This window comes from Coloeus monedula (assembly GCF_965178545.1).
Source record: "Coloeus monedula genome assembly, chromosome: 4".
Lineage (NCBI taxonomy): Eukaryota > Metazoa > Chordata > Aves > Passeriformes > Corvidae > Coloeus > Coloeus monedula.
Window position 1 is genome coordinate 12,631,337 of NC_138784.1, and position 22,565 is coordinate 12,653,901.

Consider the following 22,565-nt stretch of genomic DNA (forward strand, 5'->3'; position numbering starts at 1 on the left):
ATGGGATATGAAGAAAAAATTGTTGCCTGTGAGGGTGCTGAGGCCCTGGCACAGATTTCCCAGAGAAGCTGTGGCTGCCCCATTCCTGGAAGTGTTCCAGGCCAGGTTGGATGGGGCAACCTGGGATAGTGGAAGGTGTCCCTGCCCATGGCAGGGGGTTGGGACTGGATGATCTTTAAGGTCCCTTCCTTTTATCTTGATTTAAATTCACATTTTAGGCTGTAGATTAAAGTTTGGCATTTTTTGTTGTTGGGGTTTATTATTATTTTTTTACATGATGAAATACTTTTATTGCAAGGAAATTAGATACTACCAAGAGAAAAAGAAATAAGATTGAAGAAATGCTGACACAAGTTTGATTGAGAAGGAGGAATTCTGAGGTGAAGACACAACCATTCCACTAAATCTCTACAAACATTGAGGAGGGAACATAGCAAGGGTCATAGTTACTAAAAGTCTTTTATGAAATGGGAAGGCAAGTAAGCAAAACTGTTAAATCATCATCTGATTAACTAGATGGAGATGTAGTGCAGAAGTCTGATAAAGCAATTTATCTGTGCCTCTAAAGAACTTTGAAAAAAAATTTCAGTCTTTTTGAAAGAGGAATGCAGTGATGCCTTTTCCCTTAATTCCTTTTATTTTGTCTGAATTCTGTCTAGCCCTCACCAAGGCATGGTGCCTTGTCAAAGGAGAAAAATAAGAAAAAGAAGATCATATGTAAAGCCTGAAGAGAAGAAAGAGGATGATGAGAAAATTGAGATGCCAAAGGCCCTCAAAGAGCCTAACCTTTCCTGAAGTAAAAAACCAGAAGGGATTCAAACAAGAATTTGCTTTCTCAAAAAGATAAGGAATGCATTGAAAAAGGACATAAGCAGCAATAATTGTGTCTTTTTTTCTTGGGGGCTTGGTCAGAGGTCATAGATTTACTTCATTATCATTGTATTAGGAGAAGAAGAGCAAGACAGTGGTAAAGAAATTTTGAAAGCTATCAGCATCATATAAAGATTAAAAAAATTTTGGGAGAAACCTTCTTTTACACAACATATTTGAGTCTTTTTCAGGAAATCTCAGGGGAGCTTGTGGACCTCATCTACTCAGATGATACTGGGGCACAGAGGCATCCAACTGAGGGGAATAAAAAAAAGAATATTACAAACTCCTGATCTATGTTTAGACAGAAAAAAAAAAAAGGAAAAATTGCCAGGTTGCACAGCAGAAACAAAACAAATTGCATGTTTTGGAGGAAAAACAGAAGACAACCACAGCTGACTGGGTTACCAAACCACAAACCCTTAGGAATATGCAGACACAGGAGATAATTGAAGACTACAGGCAAAATTTGACAAAAGGCAATCAGAGCCAACTTGTAAAAGAAGCATCAAGGATTGCATTATGCGTGGAAAAACAGTACCAGTTTATGCAGCTCCAGCTTTTGGAAAGATTTGTTTTGCAGAAGAGAAGCAAAATTGTTCTGCAAAAGAAGGCAAAAGAGGGCTGAGGGTATTTACCAAGAAACTCAGCTAGTGTGCATGTCTGAAGAAAAGGAATATAAAGAAATATTGATTGGAACTGTTGTATAACTTTATAGAGTCACAGAACCACAGAATGGTTTGGATCATCCAGTTCCAACCCCCCTGCCATGGGCAGGGACACCTCCCACTACCCCAGGTTGCTCAGAGCCCCATCCAACCTGGCCTGGAACACTTCCAGGGATGGGGCAGCCACAGCTTCTCTGGGCAACCTGTGCCAGGGCCTCAGCACCCTCACAGCAAAGAATTTCTTCCTCATATCTAACTTAAATTTTGCTTTTCAGTGTGAAGCCATTCTCCCTTGCCCTGTCACTCCAGGTCCCTTATTTGTATTTTTGGGGCTCTGCATTATCAGCATCATTAGTAGGCAGAAGGGAAATTATTTGCTCAAATGTCCTTCAGTAGAAAGCTTAAAGAAGGAATAGCCACTTACATAATAATAAGATTAAAACCAAAGGTGGTGTGAAATCTCATAAATGCAATGTAAATAAAACATAATTAAAACAAGAAAATCTACTCAGATGAAGAACAAGACATCTTCAGTCTTGTTCTGTGTACAGTTAGTGCACATCTATATATGTACACATATATATGTGTACACATCTATAATATATATATAAAATTACGTTTACACACATAATTTCAAATACTTAAAGCAAAAAAATCAGTGATTCAGACAATCTCCAGAGACTGAGCAGCACTGTAAGGATTTTTGTGCTTCTGATTTCCCACTCAAAGATTCCCACTCAAAGGTGCTACATTTCCATTTCAACCTGTTATAAGAACAAGGTCCAAATTACCAATATATAAATTCAATATAGGATAATATTAAAAGGTTGTGACAGAGCTAATGGACTTTAAGTGGAATCCAGACTGCAGTGTTCAATGGAGGGTAGGAAAGACCAAGACAGACAATTTCCTATGGCATAAGAAGTAAAACTTCCAATTAATTTATTTCCTTTTTCTATTCAGAACTGGAGTTTTCAAGATAGTTGAAAAATTAGGTGACAAAATGATACTGAAAAAATGGCTTTGCAAAATCGTTTATCTTTAGTGTAATTCAGCCCTTGTTCAGACGAGGTTTTGATGTTGATAATTGACAAAGCTGGGCTGGTGATGGACAAACTTGACACCTGGCTCTTTTCATACTTATCCTTCAGTCTTTCCAGATGGCAGAGTTTACTTCTGTTCCCATCTGTTCCTTTTCAGTAAGAAAAAGAGAGGAAAACCCAAAATTGCTAAAACATTTTATGGCTTTTAGAAGGATCTTTGAGGTTCTTTTCAAGTCCTTTCCTCTGGACCACATTCCTGTGGAAGGCTGGCGATGGCACCTAGGATTATTTGCCACAGATCAAAGGTAGGATGCCGGCTTTTGTTCTTCAGATTTGGTTTGACGTGATTCATCTGGATGAGAATTTCATGGATGGAAAAATTGAAAGAGCTGGAGTCACCTCACTAACACCTTCTTGCAAAAAGAGAGGAGAAAACAAGCAAGGAAGCAAACAAACAAAAGCAGTATCAGACCATGATTAGATAATTTTTGACAGGTCAGAGCACAATTTTGGAGAAAGCTGTGCAAGTTCACATTTGGAAAACTGTTTCTATGTTAAGAAAACTCTTTTTTTTTTTTCTTTTTTGTGCAGAAACAACCACTCTCATTTCCCTGGCTATTGGCAATAGTTTCTCTGTTGAGTTCTCAGGTCTTGACTCTGGTCTAAATTTTCGCTGCCTCAAGATGAACTTATTCCCTGGGGGGCCATTAGGCTTCTTCCATGTAAGTGGGGTCAGAATTAGGCCTCTGTTAAGTTAGTTATCTCCAGAGCTAGCAACTGGCTGTTCAAGAATATTCAGCAGGAGGTAAATAGAAGCTGATGGATGGGAAAAGACAGAAAAAACTGAAGTGAAATCCATCAATGGAAATCTGCCAGGTAACCAGGAAATAATTTTGGATGCTACTTTGTAGGCTATAAGTTTCCATGTATTGCTAAAAAAAATCAGTTTATCAGGAGAAAATTCAGAAAGCAATTAGAGTAAATGAATCTCCCTAAATAGCCATAAATATTTAGGGTGTTTATGGATAAAAATGAAAATAATTACATTTAGGGACCCATCTGAAGGAAGGTTGTGGTGCCCATGAGTACTTTGCTCTGGTGAGACCCCACCTGGAATGTTGCATCCAGTTCTGGTGCCCCCAACAGAAGGACGTGGAACTGTTGGAGCAAGTCCAGAGGAAGTCACAAAGTTGATAAGGGTACTGGAGCACCTCCCCTATGGTGACAGGCTGGGAAAGCTGGGGCTGTTCAGCCTGGAGAGAAGAAGGGTGTGGAGACCTCAGAGCACCTTCCAGTGCCTGAAGGGGATACAGGAAATCTGGAGGGAGAGGAACTTTTCATCAGGAACTGTAGTGACAGGACAAGGGGCAATGGCTTCACACTGACAGAGAGTAGGGTTAGATTGGATATTGGGAAGAAATTGTTCCCTGTGAGGGTGCTGAGGCCCGGGCACAGGTTTCCCAGAGGAGCTGTGGCTGCCCCACCCCTGGAAGTGTTCCAGGCCAGGTTGGATGGGGATCTGAGCACCTGCAGGGTGTCTTTGGGCAATTTGTCCCTGGAGAGCTTTGCACTGCCATCCAAGCAGAACTAAGGTTGGTTATCCTGGTGCAGTTTTGCTAATAGGTTGGAGGATCTGGAAACTCTCCATGAGGGAAGGTGCAGGCATGGTAATTTGTACGGAGTTACATCCCGGAACTCTGTTCAGGTTACAGACACACCAATTATCTCTTGGAGATGGTTCTGAGCTTTTCACAGAATCACAGAATGACTGAGGCTGGAAAAAGGCTCCAAGATCACCAAGTCCAACCTGTGACTGATCACCACCTTGTCACCCAGCCCAGAGCACTGAGTGACAGGTCCAGTAGTCCCTTGGAGACCTCCAGGGATGGGGATTCACCACCTCCCTGGGCAGCCCCTTCCAATGCCTGACCACCTTTCAGTGAAGAAATTCCTCCTGATGTCCAACCTGAACCTCCCCTGGCACAGCTTGAGGCCATTTCCTCTTGTCTTGTTCCTTGTTCCCTGGGAGCAGAGCCCGACCCCCCCCCCGGTTGCCCCCTCCTGTCAGGGAGTTGTGCAGAGCCAGAAGGTCCCCCCTGAGCCTCCTTTCCTCCAGGCTGAGCCCCTTTCCCAGCTCCCTCAGCCCCTCCTGCTGCTCCAGCCCCTTCCCCAGCTCCGTTCCCTTCCCTGGACAGGCTCCAGCCCCTCAATGTCTTTCTTGTAGTGAGGGCCCCAAAACTGGGCCCAGGACTCAAGGTGTGGCCTCACCAGTGCAACCTTTCTTTTGAAAAAGAGCTGTTCTCCAAGAACAGGTTATTTATTAAAATATTTCTGTTACATTCCACAGTGATACCTTTTACTTTCACTTCTTCCTCAAAGAATGCCATTGCAAAAAGGTAACCCCTAGATTTTAACTAAGGAAAAAATAAAATTGAAGCCAAACCACTCGTTTAAAATGGTCTTTTGCCAGTTGTCCCACTGCCACCCAGGGCTGTGTTGTTGCTAACAACTTGCCTATGGGAAAGCACTCAATCCTGTAGTAATGAATGGCACTCAAGTTGGATGGGGGATGGTATGAAAATTTTAAGTGGAGTGGTGGAAGCCCAGTCACTTGATGAATTTAAAATTAGACATGACAGAGCTTTGAAGAATATTTTATCTGGCTGCCTGGGATCTTAGAGACACAGACCATATTAGGAGATATTAGACTGTACTAGAGGTGGATTTTGTTGGGTTTAATTCTCCAGTCCTGAAGAATTTCTCTTTGCCTCCCAAGCCCAAGAGTCCCCTGTGAGGTAGAAGCATCACGCCCTTGATTTCTCCAGGTTAATGGGCTTCACTGGCTTTCTCCTTGTAGCTCCAAGTACCAATTCCCTGGTCTCTGGATGGCTGGTGGATGGGTCAACAAGAACACAGGGTTTTGAGCTAGGGAGAAGCCTTTGATGTCCACAGAGACCAAGTTAAAATTTATTAAAACAAGCAGGGAATGCTTGGTTTCTGAGGGGCTGACAAATTCCAATAAAAAATCCCAAAACCAAAACCAACCAACCAACCAAAAAGGTATTTGTTGTAATTTTTCCAATCAAAATATCACTTATCAAATATAGGCTCATTCTCTCTCCTTCTCTGATTTCTATGGCTCAACATACTAAAATGCTTTGGATGTGCATTCATGGTGTAAAAAAATCCCCAAAAACAAACCCCAAGATGTAAATTCAAAGTTACAGTCTCACAAATTTTAGTAGGATTGCCTGGGTGCAACTGAGGGCAGAATTTGACCTGCAATCAGCTGGGTTTCCACGTTTGCCCTGATCCTGTGTAAAGCAGAAATGCATTGGGATCAGTGGAAGTGCTGGTGTCAAACCAGAGACAGGAAAGGCAGAGTCTGAACCAGAGGTGCAAAGAAAGATTGTGGTAAACGAATGAACTCACGCAAGGACAACTAAACCAGTAAGATTTGCTTAATGGTGGTTCAAAACCAGATAGCATTGAAAATTCATCAGCTTTTATTTCAGAGGAATGGGGCAAATGAGAACAACCTATGACAAAAAAAATGAACAGGAAGATTTCCTACTAGAGGAAAGACAGAAAAAAACATCACTGGACTTTAAAAATATTTCTGTTTCCCCAAAATGCAAACCTTTCCAAGGGAGACCACTCCCTGTCCTAGCAGATGTGAAAAGCAGCTTTAGCTTCCCAGGGCAAGATTTAACTCCATGAAGCTTTTGTTTATTTTTGTTTTGTTTTGGTAAAACGACAACAACTACAAAAACTCCTCCCCAAACTCATCTTGCAGTAGTATTTAGATTGTTTCTCTTTTCTCAGAACTTGTGATGATTTGTCTTTAAACAGAAAAACTAAACATATTTCCTGAGTGTTTCAGACTTAAAAAGGCAGTTTGAATACAACAAGGGAACACAGAAAGGCAGTTTGAACACAGACATTTTCTCTGAGCAGGGAAAAAAAATGCCTCTGCCCAGATTAATTAATGAATACCTTTTGTATTAATAAATTAATACTTTGTTCTAAGTACATCTAGAGCCCGTCTAGGAAGAAACACATATTGAGGCAATATTTCCTAAAGGTGTCCCTGTGGTGTCCCTGTATGATGAGATGGTTGCCATCTCTCTCAGAAAGAGTTTTACCCTGTAAAAATCATAGAAACATAGAATGGTTTGGGTTGGAAGGGACTTCAAAAATCATCTCAGTCTGAAAGAGTTAAAGAGTAAACCTGAAGAAAAATTATATGGGAGAAGGAATGGGCTGTAGATGGATAGAAAGAATGGAAAGGATAGAAAAAAATGCTATATAGAAGGACAGAGATTTGTTAGAAAAATGGGCAGAAAATAAGAGATTCAGAGGAGAAAAGCCTAAGATAGTATGTCTAGGAGAAACCAATTCAAAGCAACTGCATTAAATGTTAGGGAGGAAGTTGGATAGGTATAATGAAAATTAACTAGCCATGATTTAAACAAGGAATTAGTGCTGGATTTATTACACAGAAATCCTTTTATGGTAGAAGGGAGACACAAAAGAGAAAAATAGGGAGTGTAAAAAGTCATTGTAATCAGAGAAGGCAGGAAAATAGAGGAAAGAGGTCTCCTGGTTTTAGAACATCACTTTTATTCCTAAATGCTCTAGTGCCACATAGTTTTGGATGAAATTGAGGGAAGTCATAAAACTAAACAAATATAATTAAGAAATTGAAGAATATGCTTAGAAGAAAAAAATCATATTAACTCTGTAAGACAAGAATGGGCTTAAACAAAGGACAACTTAAGTCAAATATATGAGGGATATATTTAGTAAACTGTAACAAAGGAGGAAAGTTGCTCAAGATGTTAGGGGATCTAAGTGGGATAACAGGCAAATATGGATAAACAGCAGAGAAAAACCATCCTTTCAGGAAGATTTTTTTATGTTACAGAGTTATCTGCATCATCCATTTGGAAAGTCACTCATGTAAAATCTGACTGTGCAAATTGTTTGAGAAATGAGTGGAGGGAATAGTTTTACCTCTCACAGAAGCTAAAAACATTGAAGTGGGTAAATATTTTCCAACTTTTGAATGTACAAATCCAGGAAAGACCCCTCAGCACATGAAATGACATGTCCCTCTTAACAACTCTGGTTTTGTCTCCCATCAGATTTATGAGGTCTATATTTGACAGCTAAAAGACAAAATACCTGATCTTGGTTTGGAGCAGAAACCAAATACTGCCCAAATCCCATCTCTTGAGGGGACAGAGGCTGATTTTATTCTTGCAAGTGTGTCCATCTCCTGGGTGAGGCAGAAGTCACAGGAGAGGATGCTGTCTTCAAACTTGTCTAACCACAGAGCTTTTCAAAGGAAGTGGCTGGGCTTAAATTTCACACTCACAACCTGAATTCATGTAGAATACAAAGTACTTCTTCCTTCTGCAGCTCTACAGTTCCCTGCTAGTTACCTCTGACTGTATCGATTTAGACTTTTAGCAAATGTGGATGAATTTTTTGTAAGGCATTGCCTAGAAATATATATTTTTGAATTAACTAGATTCTCACATGCTAACTCAGCTAATGTAAGATAAAACATGTAAAATCTATAGCAGGGTCAGACTCAAAATACAGGAATTTACTGCTGGAAGGTGTGAAAGAGCAACTGAGAAGAAGCACGTTTATTGCTGTGGTTCCATTATGGGCAACATGCACAGTGGAAGCACAGGCAATGAGGGAGGAGTGCTGCAAATCTTACTCTGTGGGTTGCAATCCTTCCAGAGTGTTTTCATCACCTCTGGTGCAGGTTTTTTAACAGATAACACAAGTGGACTTCGCTCTGCAGAATCTGCATGTTGTCACAGCTACACAAGTGGTGACTCCCTCTGAAGTCACGGGCAGAGTGGCAATGATGCCTGATGGAAACGTGGAATACCCTGCCATCCTTCCCATCTGCATCGAAATGCAACCAACTGGCTCCTTCTCTGAGCCAGAGATGACAACCAGCAAGCTCTGTTTGGACATGCACAGACACACAGCCTTCCCCGACATGGCAGCCTCCTCGCTCAAGCACAGCTTCGTCACACGTTCCCTCAGGTGGGAATTCCAACCCCAGAGGCTGAGCTGGGAAAGACCCTTCCTCATGTGTGTGAAGAGGTGGAGAGGAGACAGGCAGGGAAAGATCAGAGAGGGAGGGGTATGTGGTTCTGCTGTGATCTTTCAAGTGCTTGCTGCCCTGAAGGAAAGGGCCACTTTTCCTGGCTTGCTCGTATCGTGTGGAGGAGAAAAGGAGACTCTGAACTGAACTGGATGCTTCAGTGAGGTTTTTCTTATAATTCCTTGCGAAGTATAATCTCCCTTAAGGCTTCCTGCAGAGGACTCCCCTTCCCTATGGACTTGAGGCTCACGATACAATCAGGAACATAGCTGTGTATGTTCCGTCTAGCACTCATTTCACAACCTTGAAACTACTCCATATCCACCCTTAGCACTTCTCTCTTCACACGCACATCCCATCTGTCCCCTCAGAAAGCGACTGATCCCTGCATCCCCCACTGACAGATGCACAAAGAGTCTCCCACACAGAAACAGCTGCCATCCCCCTCCGTCATCCCTACCCACGCGACTGCTCTTCCCACTGGCTGCTCCTGGATGCCACCAGGAGGCACACACACATGGACAGGCAAACATCTGCAAGGACACCCAGGTGCTCCAGCCCCTTGCAAGCAGATTTCTCTGGCTGTGCCATGGCTGCAAAGAGCCCAGGCAGGCATGGATGCCCCACGTCCTCCCCACTGAGCACAGCTCACTCGCTCTTGCTTCATTCCCCTTCCTGCAACAGTCCATCAATCCCTTTCTCTTCCCTCAGCCAGCTGACAGGTTGATGGCACTGTTTGATTTTTATTTCCCCAGTGGAGGGAGCAGAGTGGTCAGAGGCCAGGGAAGCACTGGTGGCAGTGGGCTGAGCAGGCTGTGGTGTGTGGTTTCAGCCCAGCTGAATCCCAATGTCTGGGACTGCATCTCCCCCTCATGGACAACTGCTTCACCATCCCCTCCACCCGCAGCCTGCCATGGTGGGAAGTTCACTCCCACCAGAGGAGAAAGGTGCTTCCCGCAAACTGCAACCAGCTGTGAGCACTGCCAGGAAAAATTATCCAGCTGGAGAGATTGAACTGGACTCTGCAGTGGGAAACCGGTGTGAAAAACATGACAGCGGGTTCCCAACACCACCTATGGCTGCATGAACACTAATTGCTTATCATTTCACAGGCTGCTTGGTTTTATTTTAGCAGGAATTGGTCCTTGCAATGAACAGAAAAAGGATCTACGAACCATGATCCATGGGACTGATGTTATGTAAGGTCTGGGCTCAGAGGCTTCAACTTTAAAGTTTAGAGGTTCTCTGTGATCAGACTGACTTCTTCCAGTGCAAGTCCCACAGGATTACTCACAAGCTTCTCACCAGCCATGGATGGAAACAAGCACTTTCCTACTCAGCGTAGAAGACCCCAAAGTCCTAGGCGAGCCACACAATTTGAAGATGTTTTAAGACCAGATTTGAAGAACAGCTGTTGTCAATAAATGCAATTGTTTTGAAGGGAAATATGTTCCTAGTGCTTCTCTCTGACACCCAAGATGTATTCTACGTTTACAGCCTTCAGCCATCTGTACATTACTCCAGCAGTGCTTCAAGCCATGGAGAAAGCCAGTGCTCTCCTCTTTGCTTTGACTGACATCTGTAGTCCTTCTGTGTGCTTCAACCCAATGGTTGCTCATCCAAAAGCCCTGTTAACTTGTCCCAGAGAAATCTCTCTGCCCCTTTGTGCCAGCGGCAGTATTCAGAGGTTTTAATGCGTGAAAATAAGGTGCATTGGTACGCTTCTGAATGAAGCTGGTTTAAATATTGTAGTTAAACCTACTAGGATTTTCCAAGGATTATTCAGCAGTTCTTCATAAAAAACTTGAAAGAAATCTCTAGAGGAGAGCCTGCCTGCTGTGCAAGTCATGCAGAAGGCAGGTACATCTAGAGCACGTTGGGTCCTATCGCTACCCACGCACCAAACCATTTTCCCGGTTAGTCATCCTTTCCTACCCTCCTTCTCAATGCAAACATTGCTTTCCTAGCACTCACAAAACTCACCCCTGGTGCCGGCCTTACGTAAGTGATTTCGACATGGAGAGCTGTGCCATGAATGCAGTGGACACGTGATGCTCCCCTCAGCCTCTGATAGCCACCCTGCACGTCAGCATGGCCTCCTGGGAGTCCCTTTGGGACTTCCACATGGGCATTCATCCCTTAGAGCAACCCAGGGTCCTTACACGCCCCTCAAGGATTTCAGCTTCTTCCTGGATTGTCCTCATCACCTGCAACTCTTCCAGTCCCATATGCACAGCACTCACTGAACACATTCACCCTGGCCCTCACACAGAAGCAGCATCCCATGTATCCATGCACCTATCATCAAGGACTGTGTGGATTTACCTGTGCCTCCTGCTTGCTCTGCCCTTGCACTGAACTCCCAATCTGCTCTCCTGGTGCACTGCATGCACATGGGGCCTGCACACTTAGACAGCCTCCCTCACACCAAGAGGCAGATAACAACAGACGGCTTAAGCCATCATAAAATTTTTCTCACTCCTCATCACTCTTCCTTCCCCCATAGACAGTTTTCCTTCTCCCAGGCCCCACACCCAGGTCTGCAATCCTCACCTGTACTTCCCTCATTTCCTTTGAGCATGCTGTGTGCACGAATCTGTCTTATCAGACACAACTTTTCCCTCCTTTCACCTTCCCTTGCACAGCCCTTGCAAGCAGGCACAGCCTGACAGGTCCCTTCCTCGCTCCCACACCACTGTGTCAACCCACGCTGAGCTCCTCACCCCTTGTAACAGGAACTGTCATTCCCGTTCACTTCCACCTCATGCCCTACAGCTCCCAGCTCCACTCGCCTCCCCACACACTTCACACTTTACTTTTGACCTTCGCCCAGCCGTGTGGCTTATACAGCCCTCCAGGTAGTTTTTCCTCCCATTCCTTCTCCTCCCACCCCTTTATATCTTTAGTCATTTCCCACCAGCACATTTGTTCCATTCCCTCTTGCTGCTTCACTCAGCCAATACCTACCACAGAGATATAAACACATTTGTTACATCTGTTGCAACAGAAAATCGCTCCTTTTCGTTTGTGTACGCTCTCCTCCTCCCACAGTCTTCCCATTATTCCTTACTTGCCATTCCTTGCCCAACTGCTTCCCCTGTAACTTATTGCCTGTCTTTCCCTGTGTTACTCCAATTCCCCAGTAAAGAGGCATCCCGGATTCTGCAGAACAGACCACTGCACCTTTGCACCACTTCCTCTCTTTGCCTACTAAGAAACACACCCCTAAAATTCCCCTCACTCTCTGCCCTCTTGCCCTGTACCTCCTCTAAAACACTTCTTCCCTAGGCATCTTTTCAGAAAACATAGGTCTTCGTTTCATCCTCATTCATGCCTCCTGCATTCCTTCATTTTTCCCCTTTCTTGTGCTTCTCAACACCTGCCATAGCTTTATATCCTCGTCACAGTTCACCCTGCCCCCGTGATTTCCACTCTCTTGAATTTCCTCACACCACTTTCCCATGGCTTTTTCCCAGTTCTGTCTCTCCCTCGCAGGCAGGCAGCACACTCCTGCAGGCTTCCAGCCTCCTCTGAAATATCTCTAATCACTTACCCCTTCACATACTTACAGGACCCTTTTCCCCTCACCACACCCTATCTCCATCCAGCTCATTTTCCCCTCTGCGTTCCTGTTCTCGGCACATGTTTCCATCACCATGCAAGCCTTGCCTTTCATACTCTGATACCTTCCTTGTAAGTACATCCCCGTATCTATTTCTTGACAGAATCAAAGGTGTCTCCTTTTGACGCCCCCCACAAGCATCATGTAGCTGATTATTTTCCATACCTTTCTCCAAATAGCCAATAGTTCACATTTTAATTCCTCCTCCAAACATCCTTTGTGCTTTCACCTTTCTCCCTCCACTCCCACTCGATACCCAACCTCCCCCTTGCAGACTGTACCATCCTTGTACGTCCCTTTCATATCCTCACCCGGCCTCCAGCCTGTACCTTTAGCCATCTCTCTCGAGTGTTACTTCCTCTTGTGAGCTCCTAAACTTTCTGCCACCCACAAAGATCCTCTTTTTCCACTTGATGTGCAGCAGTTTCCCTTTCAAGCTGACCACCTTTGCATGTCTCACCTGCCCTTATTACCCCAGTGCACAACAATGAACACGTAGCACTTTATTTCAGCTGTGTAATACCTTCCCTCCAGTTTTTATCTACTTTTATATGCACCATTTCATTTTTTGTTCCCTGAAGAGAAAAACACCCCAACCCACAGCAGAACAATACAAACAAAACCTCTTAAACCTACGTGTTTTGCATACCTCAACATATAGCACCCTTCTACACAAAGCACTCCCCTGCTGGCTCTGCTGGTGCCTCCTCTTCTCCCCATGTTTTGGACCCACCACCTGCAATCATGCCTGGGTTTTGTCCCCCCACCATGCTCACACACAGAGCCCCTGGTACTGGCACGTGTAGCTCAGACCGGTCTTTTTACTACCAGCAGCTGGGACCATGCTGAACTCTTCCATTCTCTGCTGCTTTTGTTAGGCAAGGCTTTTTTTTTTCCTTTTTCTTTTTTTATTACTGTTAAATTTCCCTTTTCCTTGCATCCCATTTATAGGTGCTTCTTGCACAGCTTCTCCACTTGCAGGCTTGCACATATCAGGTATTTCTGTGCCTGAGAATGCCTCTCTTACTTGTCTGGATATTTTCCTGAAGGCACAATGCAAAGGCAAAACTTTACATACCATTTGCACTCCTCATGAAACAAATCACACAAGCCTGAGAGCAAAGAGTGTTTTCTGAAAGGTTGTAGCTCACAACAATCGTCTGGACCATATAACACACATCCCTGTCTATTTAAAAAGGGGGGAGGGGGAGAAGCAACCCCCCTCATACACAGAGTCATCTCTAAATAACTGGTTTTGCAATATAGGAACCAGAGAATGTGTGCATAGCAGCCCTATTCAATCCAAAATATCCATCTCTCCAGATACTGCATATTTATAGTTCGAGAGATAGGACCAGCACGGAGCTTTCCCGTTTATTTTAATGAAGGATTAAGAACTGATCAGAAAACTATCTAAACCATTCAAGGACTTTTTCCCCTCTTGGCTAAGAGCAGTTTGGTGTCTCCATAAGGACTCGCCAGTAACTGACGCTTTAAGCTGCATTTCAGCTGTTTAGATGAGAAACAGCTTTCTATTTTGCTCTCTAGATGTGCATCTCTGTTGATTAGTTGTGTGCTGCATTCCTAGAAGGCACTCACCAAACGCTGGAAGCTGCAACGCAAGAATAGTTTCCCTGCCATTCCAGCACAGAGCGAGTGTATCTTTTTCACCTAGACACAGATGTGCAGGGAATCTTTTGATCTCCAGCTCTTCCTGGAGAATTTAGTGTTTGGGTTTGAGGAGAATCAGGATTGATTCAAAGGTCATGAACAGGGTTTCCAGTGTCTGGCACACACACAAAATATGAAAGCTCCAGTGAAGCTGGTTACCTGAGGCAGGCGAGGTCTAGAAATTGGGAATTTTGGCTTTGCTTGTCATGGGCTCTAACTTTGCCGGAGGGCGAGCATGCTACGTGTGCTGAGGCTGGTTCTTGCAATCCACGGTCAAGATTTTCAACCCCTTTTGTTATATCTGAACTTGCTGGTTTCCCTCTTAAAACAAAACAAAAAGTCTCCTTTGCTTTTGCCCCTTAAATCAGATTCCTGTAGCACCTCGTATTTCTCCTCTGCCGCTTTCTTTCCAGGGACCCGAACAACAGCGTGAGGAGCAGGAGGAGAGGGGAACCTCAGGACTGAAGCAAACTATAGGGCAAGTAGGGGTGGGGGAAGGAGGAGGCACAATGGGGAAGGCAACATTTGGGACACATCTACCGCTTACAAGACCCCCACCTCCTCCCTATTATACTTCTTTAAAGGACCCCTCTCCCCCCCTCCCCTCCCTGCCCTCTTAGGACCCTATTAGAAAACGTCAAATTTCCCTTACCGTGGTAGGAGTAACCATGGCATCCGTGTGAATGTTTCCAGAAAAGTCGACATGAAGAGAAAGGTGGATGTAAATACGTTCATTCAAAGTCCCAAAGTTGGTCTGCTTGGGTTGTGCAGAGTTGCTCTATGGGAGAGGAGCCTTAAACTCTGAGTCCCGTGAACATAATCTGCTCGATTATAACAAACCAGCTCAGCCAGATGGCTCTGTGCTCCGTGGATTAACCCCTTTATTGCCACACTCTGCTTTCCCTACCTACCATTTATAACAACCTTGCCTGGCTGGGGAAGTTCAGAGAATGAGGCATTTTTTTGAAAATGACAAAACTGTCGTAAAGGTCATTTTTCCCCCTGCGTGCCTTAAAAAACCATCCTGTGCCTATTTTCTTTTTTTTTTTCTTTTTAAATCCAATTGATGGTTTTATTCCTCTTCCTGGCAAAACCTCTTCACATGATTAAGAACAGTATTAGCACCAGGGAACATTTTAGAGAATTCTTTTGTTAAATCACCACCATCCCTTCCAGACTGCGATTCTCAGCAGACGAGTATTTTATTGCAGGAATGTCTCTGTGTTTGCACTCTAATGGTCCATCCACTCCCCCATTCCCGCCCCTCTGTCCCCCACGCTCCCTCTGTCTCCCACATGCACACACATGCACACACTTTGCTCACACTGCCAGCATGTGCTGCTATTCCTACCCCTGTTCACAAGCCACTATAGGACATGTCGAACAGGTGAAACAGAGACACATAAGTGCCATAAGCCCCTGCTCTCTCACTCTGGCTTCTATTTGAATTCATTTTTCTTCCTATTTTTTGCAAGTCTTTGACAAATTTATTTCTTCTATCGGCGTTTCTGTCAAGGCAGTTACCCGCCATGGCACAAAAATAAGTGCTGGGAGAAACATCCACGGTTAAGAACAGACCTTAAGATGGATTTGTGTACAGTTCCTCCTGTTTTGACTCGCAGATTCGTCCATTAAGGATGGCAAGTGCCAAAAACATGGAAAGTTCATCAGCAGCCAGCAGCGACTGGTTCCCAAACTTTTTATTTAGAGAGATCGCTCACAGAGATGGCTGATAAATTTAGCTGCATGCCTCTAAGTCTCTCTCTAAATTTACATGCTTAAGTCATCTTTCTTTTCTGTTTGATTCAAGCATAATTGAGCAAGTCATAACTATTAGAACATGGTCATATAAGATACGAGGTGACACTTTAAATCTTAAGGGTCACCAGATTGTTTCCTTAAAGAATACTTCTTTTACTAGCTCATGAAGTTTTTTCTTTATCTCTTTAACCAGGGAATTTTTTCTCTTTCCCCTCCCTGTGTAAAGATAATTAGCCCTCTCTTGCTGTCAAAGCTTTGTACCATCTCCTTTAAGACATTTTAGTCTACCTGGAGAGTTGTCACAATTTTATTGAAATATTTGCCACCATAGATTGAAATACAGACAGTGTTGTTACTCGCAGTTGTCCTTTATCTGAATTATTTCAAGCATAAAATGGTCCTGTTTAGGGGATTCTGTAATTTAAATGGTCCTGTTTAGGGGATTCCACAATTTGTTGTCTGTCTCATAAGTTCTGTCTGAGTCGCTTGTTACCCAGACGAAGAACAAAAGTCATCTTCCACCTCTGCCTCCTAAGAATTCTCTACTAAAACTTGCTGCTCTGCAAATAATAAAAAAAAAAAAAACCAAACAAAAAAACAACGAACCAAACCTCCTCAAACTTGAATAACTCTAGTTCCAATGGGTTTTGTCTCACCCTGTTCCTGAATGCTGTTTCCATCTGATTTAGAGCTTTTTCAGCTAAGAGGAGGGAACTCGAATTAAATCCTGTGTGTCCCCCACCCAGCCCAGGCACTGTAGTCAGATCTGAGAAATGCCTAAAATGTGACTCAGCTTTTAATCTCCTGAAGTAGACAAACAGTGCTAGGAATAGAAAACTTTCCTGTGGCTGGTGAATGTTCCTCTGGAGGTAGGCAAAGGGTTAAGCCTCTGAAGGCAGCCCTAGCCCGGGAACTTCGCATTTGCAGCAAGGGAGGAAAAGAAAAAAATAGAAAAACCAGCAAAAGAAGAAGTCTAGAAGCAAAAGTCCTGGGCAGAGGGGCTGCCTACCTCTGATGGGAGGCAAACCTCCCAGAGCTTGCACGAGTGGAAGAGTTTTGCCCTGTGTCTGGGTCTGTGGGCAATCAGACGCCTTGTAATTTGAGATGTGACACCTTAATCTCGCCAAATATGTGTGCACTGCAAAAAGCATTGTAGACAGCGTGTTTTCACAGCCAGGGAAAATGGAGACGTGTTTGGTCCTTGCAGTTTTCCAACCTTTCCCCTACAGATGTTTCTGTTGCTCTGAAGCTGCTTCTTTCTAGGTATTTTTACATCTTCAGCTGTTATTCTGGGGGTGGGGCGGTTTTTCCCTCATGCTAACCCTTAGCATAGGTGGATTTCTTTCACAGTTTAAGCAGGTTTCTGAATTTTTAATGAGAAGCAATCCAGCTCCCAAACGGTCACCTTATTTTATCTGTTGCCCTTGGATCTGAGGTGCTGACATGGCAAAGAAAATAAGGGAAAATATTACTTTGAACAAGTCCCTGTTCTGTCTTGAAGAATCTGAAACATTGCTCAAAGCATGCTGGAGAAAATCATCTTTGAATTCTGGGGATTTTAATTGGGATAATTACGAGACATTGATCTGATTAATTAGGCACTTGACCAGACTTCAAAACATGTGATATTTTATATACTTTGAAGACATGTATTTTTCTCTACATATTAACAGATACTGCTGTGATTTCGTTTGATGATAAAAAATTGAATATTTATAGGGAAAACATGCGTATGAGTATGCAAATGCATGAAAATTTTATTGGGTTTAATGCATGCCTTGGGTCATTCTAAAAGCAAGGAGCCTGTTTTATAATGGTTTGCTTTTGCAACAGCACCACTTTGTGGCTGAAATCCCAAACAGATCCCAAAAAGGGACTGTAGGGACACCATATGTGCCTCAGCAAGTCTGAGAGTTCCCGTGGTGGTTGGTTTTAATATATATCGACAAATGCACTTACCTGGAATGGAAATGTGTTCCAGCCGTATGGTCCTCCCTTTTTAAGATGGTGGGTTTGAAGTAAAGGCAACGAAGAAGAAGTGGGAGCAGAAGATTAGCTGTGAACATTTTGACTAACTGGTATCTTCAGTACAGGAGGCTGTTCATGTTTCAAACGCCCAAATCACTTCTGTTCAAGCTTCCAGAATTTAATAAAAGGCCTGACAACATTTCTAAATTTTTTTTTTACCTGAAATGTGTTACAAATGTTTTGTTGGAAGTAAAAAAGAATCCAGCTATGTTTTTATTTGGTGGAAATATTGGTGGGAAAGAATAGAAATTATTTATTCAAACATTATTTAAATATTGTTTTAAGAATATCAATGGTACCATTTCAGAGCTGAAGGAATTTCTGAAACCTCCTTGGCATCCTCTCTTGCACCCAGGCTAGACAAATGAGAAGTATTAGAAAGAAATTACAAGCATGATTCACAAAGAACTTCAGATTTGGTTTTGTTATAAATTTCCTGGAAAGTTGTCTTCTTTAGCTTTTCCTCTTTCTTAAAAATAATTAGGACAGCTCATAACAATTAACATGGTAGGTAAAAGGTGATACAATGTAAAATGTATACCTAGAGCTGTAGGCATGCCAGGAGGGAGGATGGGAATCATGCACATAAATAAGCAGGAATTCTGGTCACACCCTGAAAGCCATTCTTCTTCAGAGCTTTCCCTAAAAGAAAGGCATTTTACAGAGTCAGCTTTTAGGCAGTTCACCTTCAAACCTATTTCCTTGGCAGAAAATTAGCAAAGTGAGATTAAATGGGATCATAATGATAGTATTAATTATAATAACATCCAGATGCAATAAAATGCACAACTACAATCACTTTCTTGCATCAAAGGCTTTACACACACATAGCATAGCAGTATCCAGAGCAAAATTTTAATTGTTTTACAACTGTTTTTCATTTCAAAGGAAATGTAGGAATCTGTACTCCCATACCAAAATAAAACTATATATTAAGTGATATACAAAAGGGGATTTACACTCTCCAATATATAGCTGTGTTTCAGCAATAGAATTATGGATGATTACAAATCTTTCTGCTGTACTAATGTGTTACATCACTTATCAGCTTAGCTCATATTTTGGACTTATGTAATGCTTGCCTTTTTCTGATGGCATCCATTTTTTGTTAGAGATGGTCTTTATTGCAGGAATAATTCAGAAACAAGATTAGTTGATGATAGGCAACATTTTGGGAAAGAAAATATATTCCTTGTTATTATAGGCATACTTTGAACCCCTACTCTTTTGTTGTAATTCCAGATTAGTTGAAGAGAACTTGCATGACTATCAGTAAGAAAAATGCTAAGGGAAAAAAAAACCTAATTAAAACCATATGAAGAAGTTTGGTTCCATTACTTATGCTAGAACTGGGAAAGGCACCTTCAGTTTTCAGTGACGGAGGAAGGGGAAATCTGGAGTCACAGCACCATTCATTTGTGAGGAAATAAATTCCACACTGGGACATATAAGGAGACACATAAAGTGTTGATCAGATGTCAGCTGGGGTGCTGGGACTCAGTTCTGACCATGTTCAAGTCAGAAAATGACAGAAGCCATGATTAAATGTGTGATGTAGTTTAAAATATGATTAAAAACCCCAACAGAGTAAAGAAATCAGTCAGGACTCACAAGTTTGTAATTGACCCTGCCCAGGGCAAGGGAAAGTCTAGGTGCTTTCTCTCCCCCCCATATCTCCCATGACTACTTGAGTTGCACCATCACAGAAAGCAAATATTTTCAGGAACAGCTTGTACTCAGGACTCTGGCATAGCTTTTGAAGAAAACCTCCCAGTGAAATCCTTCAGGAAGTTTCTACTACATATTCATATGACTTGCTTTGGGACACTAAATATCTTTATCATGGGGAAATTTTCCCAGAGGGAGGTAAAGCCCAGTAATGACTTTCCTTCCTCGACTGGTCCTTCTGCATCTTTCAGGTGAAGTGGAACTGTAACAGCTGGAGCAAGTTTAAAGAGGATGAAGGAAACAACAACAAATTAATATTTTTCAAAATAAAGATAAAAATAAATAACACTAAATCAAGCAGTTCCAAATTGAAGGGGCTCAGAGCATTGCTGGTTTGTCATCTGTTAGATCCAAGCAGGTTACCCATCACTGAGATGAAAGGCTCAGTTCCACACCACACATCCAGTCATACTCCAGCCATATGGAAAGGTGTCCTGACCTGTATGTTTACATTCCTATTCTTAGGGTCAAATACAGGTGCTCTTCTCAATGGCCAGTACCAGAAGAAATAGAAAATAGAGCAAAGCAAAGCAAAGCAAGAAAGCTTGAATGGTAAAACACTCTGTGAAAAGAGAAGCTCACTCGCAAGCAGCAACAAAAGTTGGTGCAATGATGGAAATGCAGCTGGGCAATGATATTTTGCATGAACTAATTTAGTTAAGGTTCTTCTTTTTGTCTGCTGGAATAGAAAATGTCTTGGTTCAAAGCAGAGCTGACAAGGTGTATTTAACAGCAGAAGTCAGCTTGCTGAAGCCAGTGGGACATTTCTCAGCGTTGGCTTGTACCCCCTGTAGTTAATATTTGTGTGTTGTGTCCTTACAAGGCAATTTTATTTGAATTAAAGCAATTTTTATTCAAACTTCTTATCTGATGAATGCTGATGCCCATTTGGCTGAGCTTCTACATTTTAATTCCCTAAAACCTTAGTGTGAAATCACATCTGCTGGAGGAGGGACAGGGTAGCAAACGTGGTGTGGATCAACTTTCAGGCAGCCAAAAACTGAAAGTCCCATTTGAGCCAATGCAGATGTACAGGCAGGGGGTTTGAAACAACTCTGGGCCAAAGTGTTCTCTCTGTCCATCCTGACCTATTATTTCTTTTTTTTTTTTTTTTTAGTGTTTTACTTAAATAAGGTATTTCCCAAGCTTAGTACTAACTAAGATAGTTACACATGTAACTAAGCACTCTTTGAGGGCCTATAGGTAAAACATTTAATGCATCTTTCCATAATATTAAGTTTAAGCTCACTGGGATTGTCTGTGAGCTAATTAGGAAGTCCCTGGATTGTGCTGATGCTCTGCATCCAGCACAAGAGATGGATTGAGGGATCAGGGTTGCACAACAGAGTCAAAACCACTCCTTAGGAGCTGTGTGAACAGGCAGTGGAGTCTTTTGCATGCTCAGAGTCTTTCCTTAACCTCAATTCAAAGAAAGAGATTACCTTTTGTTTTCATTGCCACGCACATCTTTTTTAAAACCAAGTAAACAAACAAATGTTTTTCACCCACATTCCATTCTTCCCCAGTTTTATTTGGAAGGACAAATCCAGCCTTTTAGGAATCAAGGGGAAGAAGGAAAAAAGCAAAGGCATGGAGGGTTTTAAAATTAGAATTTCTTCTCAGACTGAAGACTTTATGGCTTTTGACCCCATCTCTCATCATGGGAGTAGTGGGGAAAAAAAAAGGCTGGATGGAAAAATCCAGCACGTCCTTTTGATTGAATCGTACTACTGACACTTGAGGCTGATTGTGCTTCAGGCTGTCCATGCCTGGAGCTAAGTTTAGGCTAAGTCCTTAGTTTATAAGGAACCCTTTTCCCTCTCAGGCAGCTCATGCCAAATTCTGTTCTGCTACATGCTCGTGGCAAATCTCTCTCTTCCCAAATATCATCGACGTTTAACCCACACCTGTGGTTGTGTAAAAGGTTCCTACTCACATGTTTTGCTGTCTGTCCCATGTCTCATTCCAGCTCTGCAGCTGAGCCATTCCTTTATCAAGGACCAGAATAGCAACTGAGGTTTCTGCCCTGCAAGGGAGGAAAATGAAGAAATCACGCGTTGAGCACAGGACACAGAGAGTGTTTATTGCAGGAAGATGGGCATGGTCACACAACCATCCCTGACTGGCACAGCCTAATCCATGAGTCACACAAGCTTGGTCACACAAGCAACAATAGGAAAATTTATGGGGCTTTAGGACTGCTATGAAGTTATGGCATGTACATTCTCTCCAGTGCACATGCTGGGTTTGATTTTTATCTTTCCTCTAGCGGTTATTCAGTGCTTTTTCCCCTTGCTGAGAAGTTCCTGCTGGAGGCAATTCCCCAGTATGGCTTGTCTCAGTAGCCAGCAGTGTTTGTTAAAGACAGCCTCTATCCCTGCAAGCTCTGCTTTTGGTACAAAACAAGACATCATCATGCTGCAGAAACACTTGAAATGCGTGTAAGGAGTTGAATTTAAAGGTATTAAGGACAGTTTTTATGGCACTATTTATAGTCTAAGGATTCATCTTGGCTTTCCCTTAATTATCGTGGTCTCTGCCTAAATATTATGAAGTGAATAAGATGAAATTTTTATCTTAAGAGTGAATATAACTATTTTGCACAGCTACTTCTTCTGAAATCAGAGATTATTCTTGCATCAAGGCAGAGTCAGTGTTGCAGTCAGACCTCAGCGGATAGAGACACATATTTTGGCTCTGATCAACCCCAAATAAAGCAAAACTCCAGGAATCCCTGATTTCTTTATGGAAATATGACTATACTGAGCTCGGCCCAGAATGTTAAACAAATAATCACTCTTTGAAATCGGTCTGTACCAAACTGCACTTCCTCAGGGATTAGCTCACTTTCTTCATTGTACCTTGATGCCTCCCCTGTATCTTCCCTTAATTTTTGAAAATTTCCCCTTCTTTTATGCATTACTTCTATTTTTTTGAAATATCTCAAGAAAAGAATGGCTGTTGCACTGTATCTAACCAGGTAACAGATCTGAGGGTCTAACTGAGCCAGTAAAGTGAGCAAGTATCAGAAAATCCCAAAA

General features: G+C 42.6%; 1 protein-coding gene across 1 annotated transcript in view; it reads right to left on the bottom strand.

Moving 5' to 3' along the window:
* NTF3 (neurotrophin 3) overlaps positions 1–14,779 on the bottom strand; it is a gene marked incomplete at its 3' end in the record, with an annotated part of 46,067 nt that extends 31,288 nt beyond the window's left edge. Inside the window, exon 1 of the mRNA XM_082280986.1 lies at positions 14,660–14,779. Coding sequence (XP_082137112.1) covers positions 14,660–14,677 — 18 coding nt within the window. The 5' untranslated portion in view covers positions 14,678–14,779. The remainder of the gene's footprint in view (positions 1–14,659) is intronic.
* Positions 14,780–22,565: the final 7,786 nt, after the last annotated feature.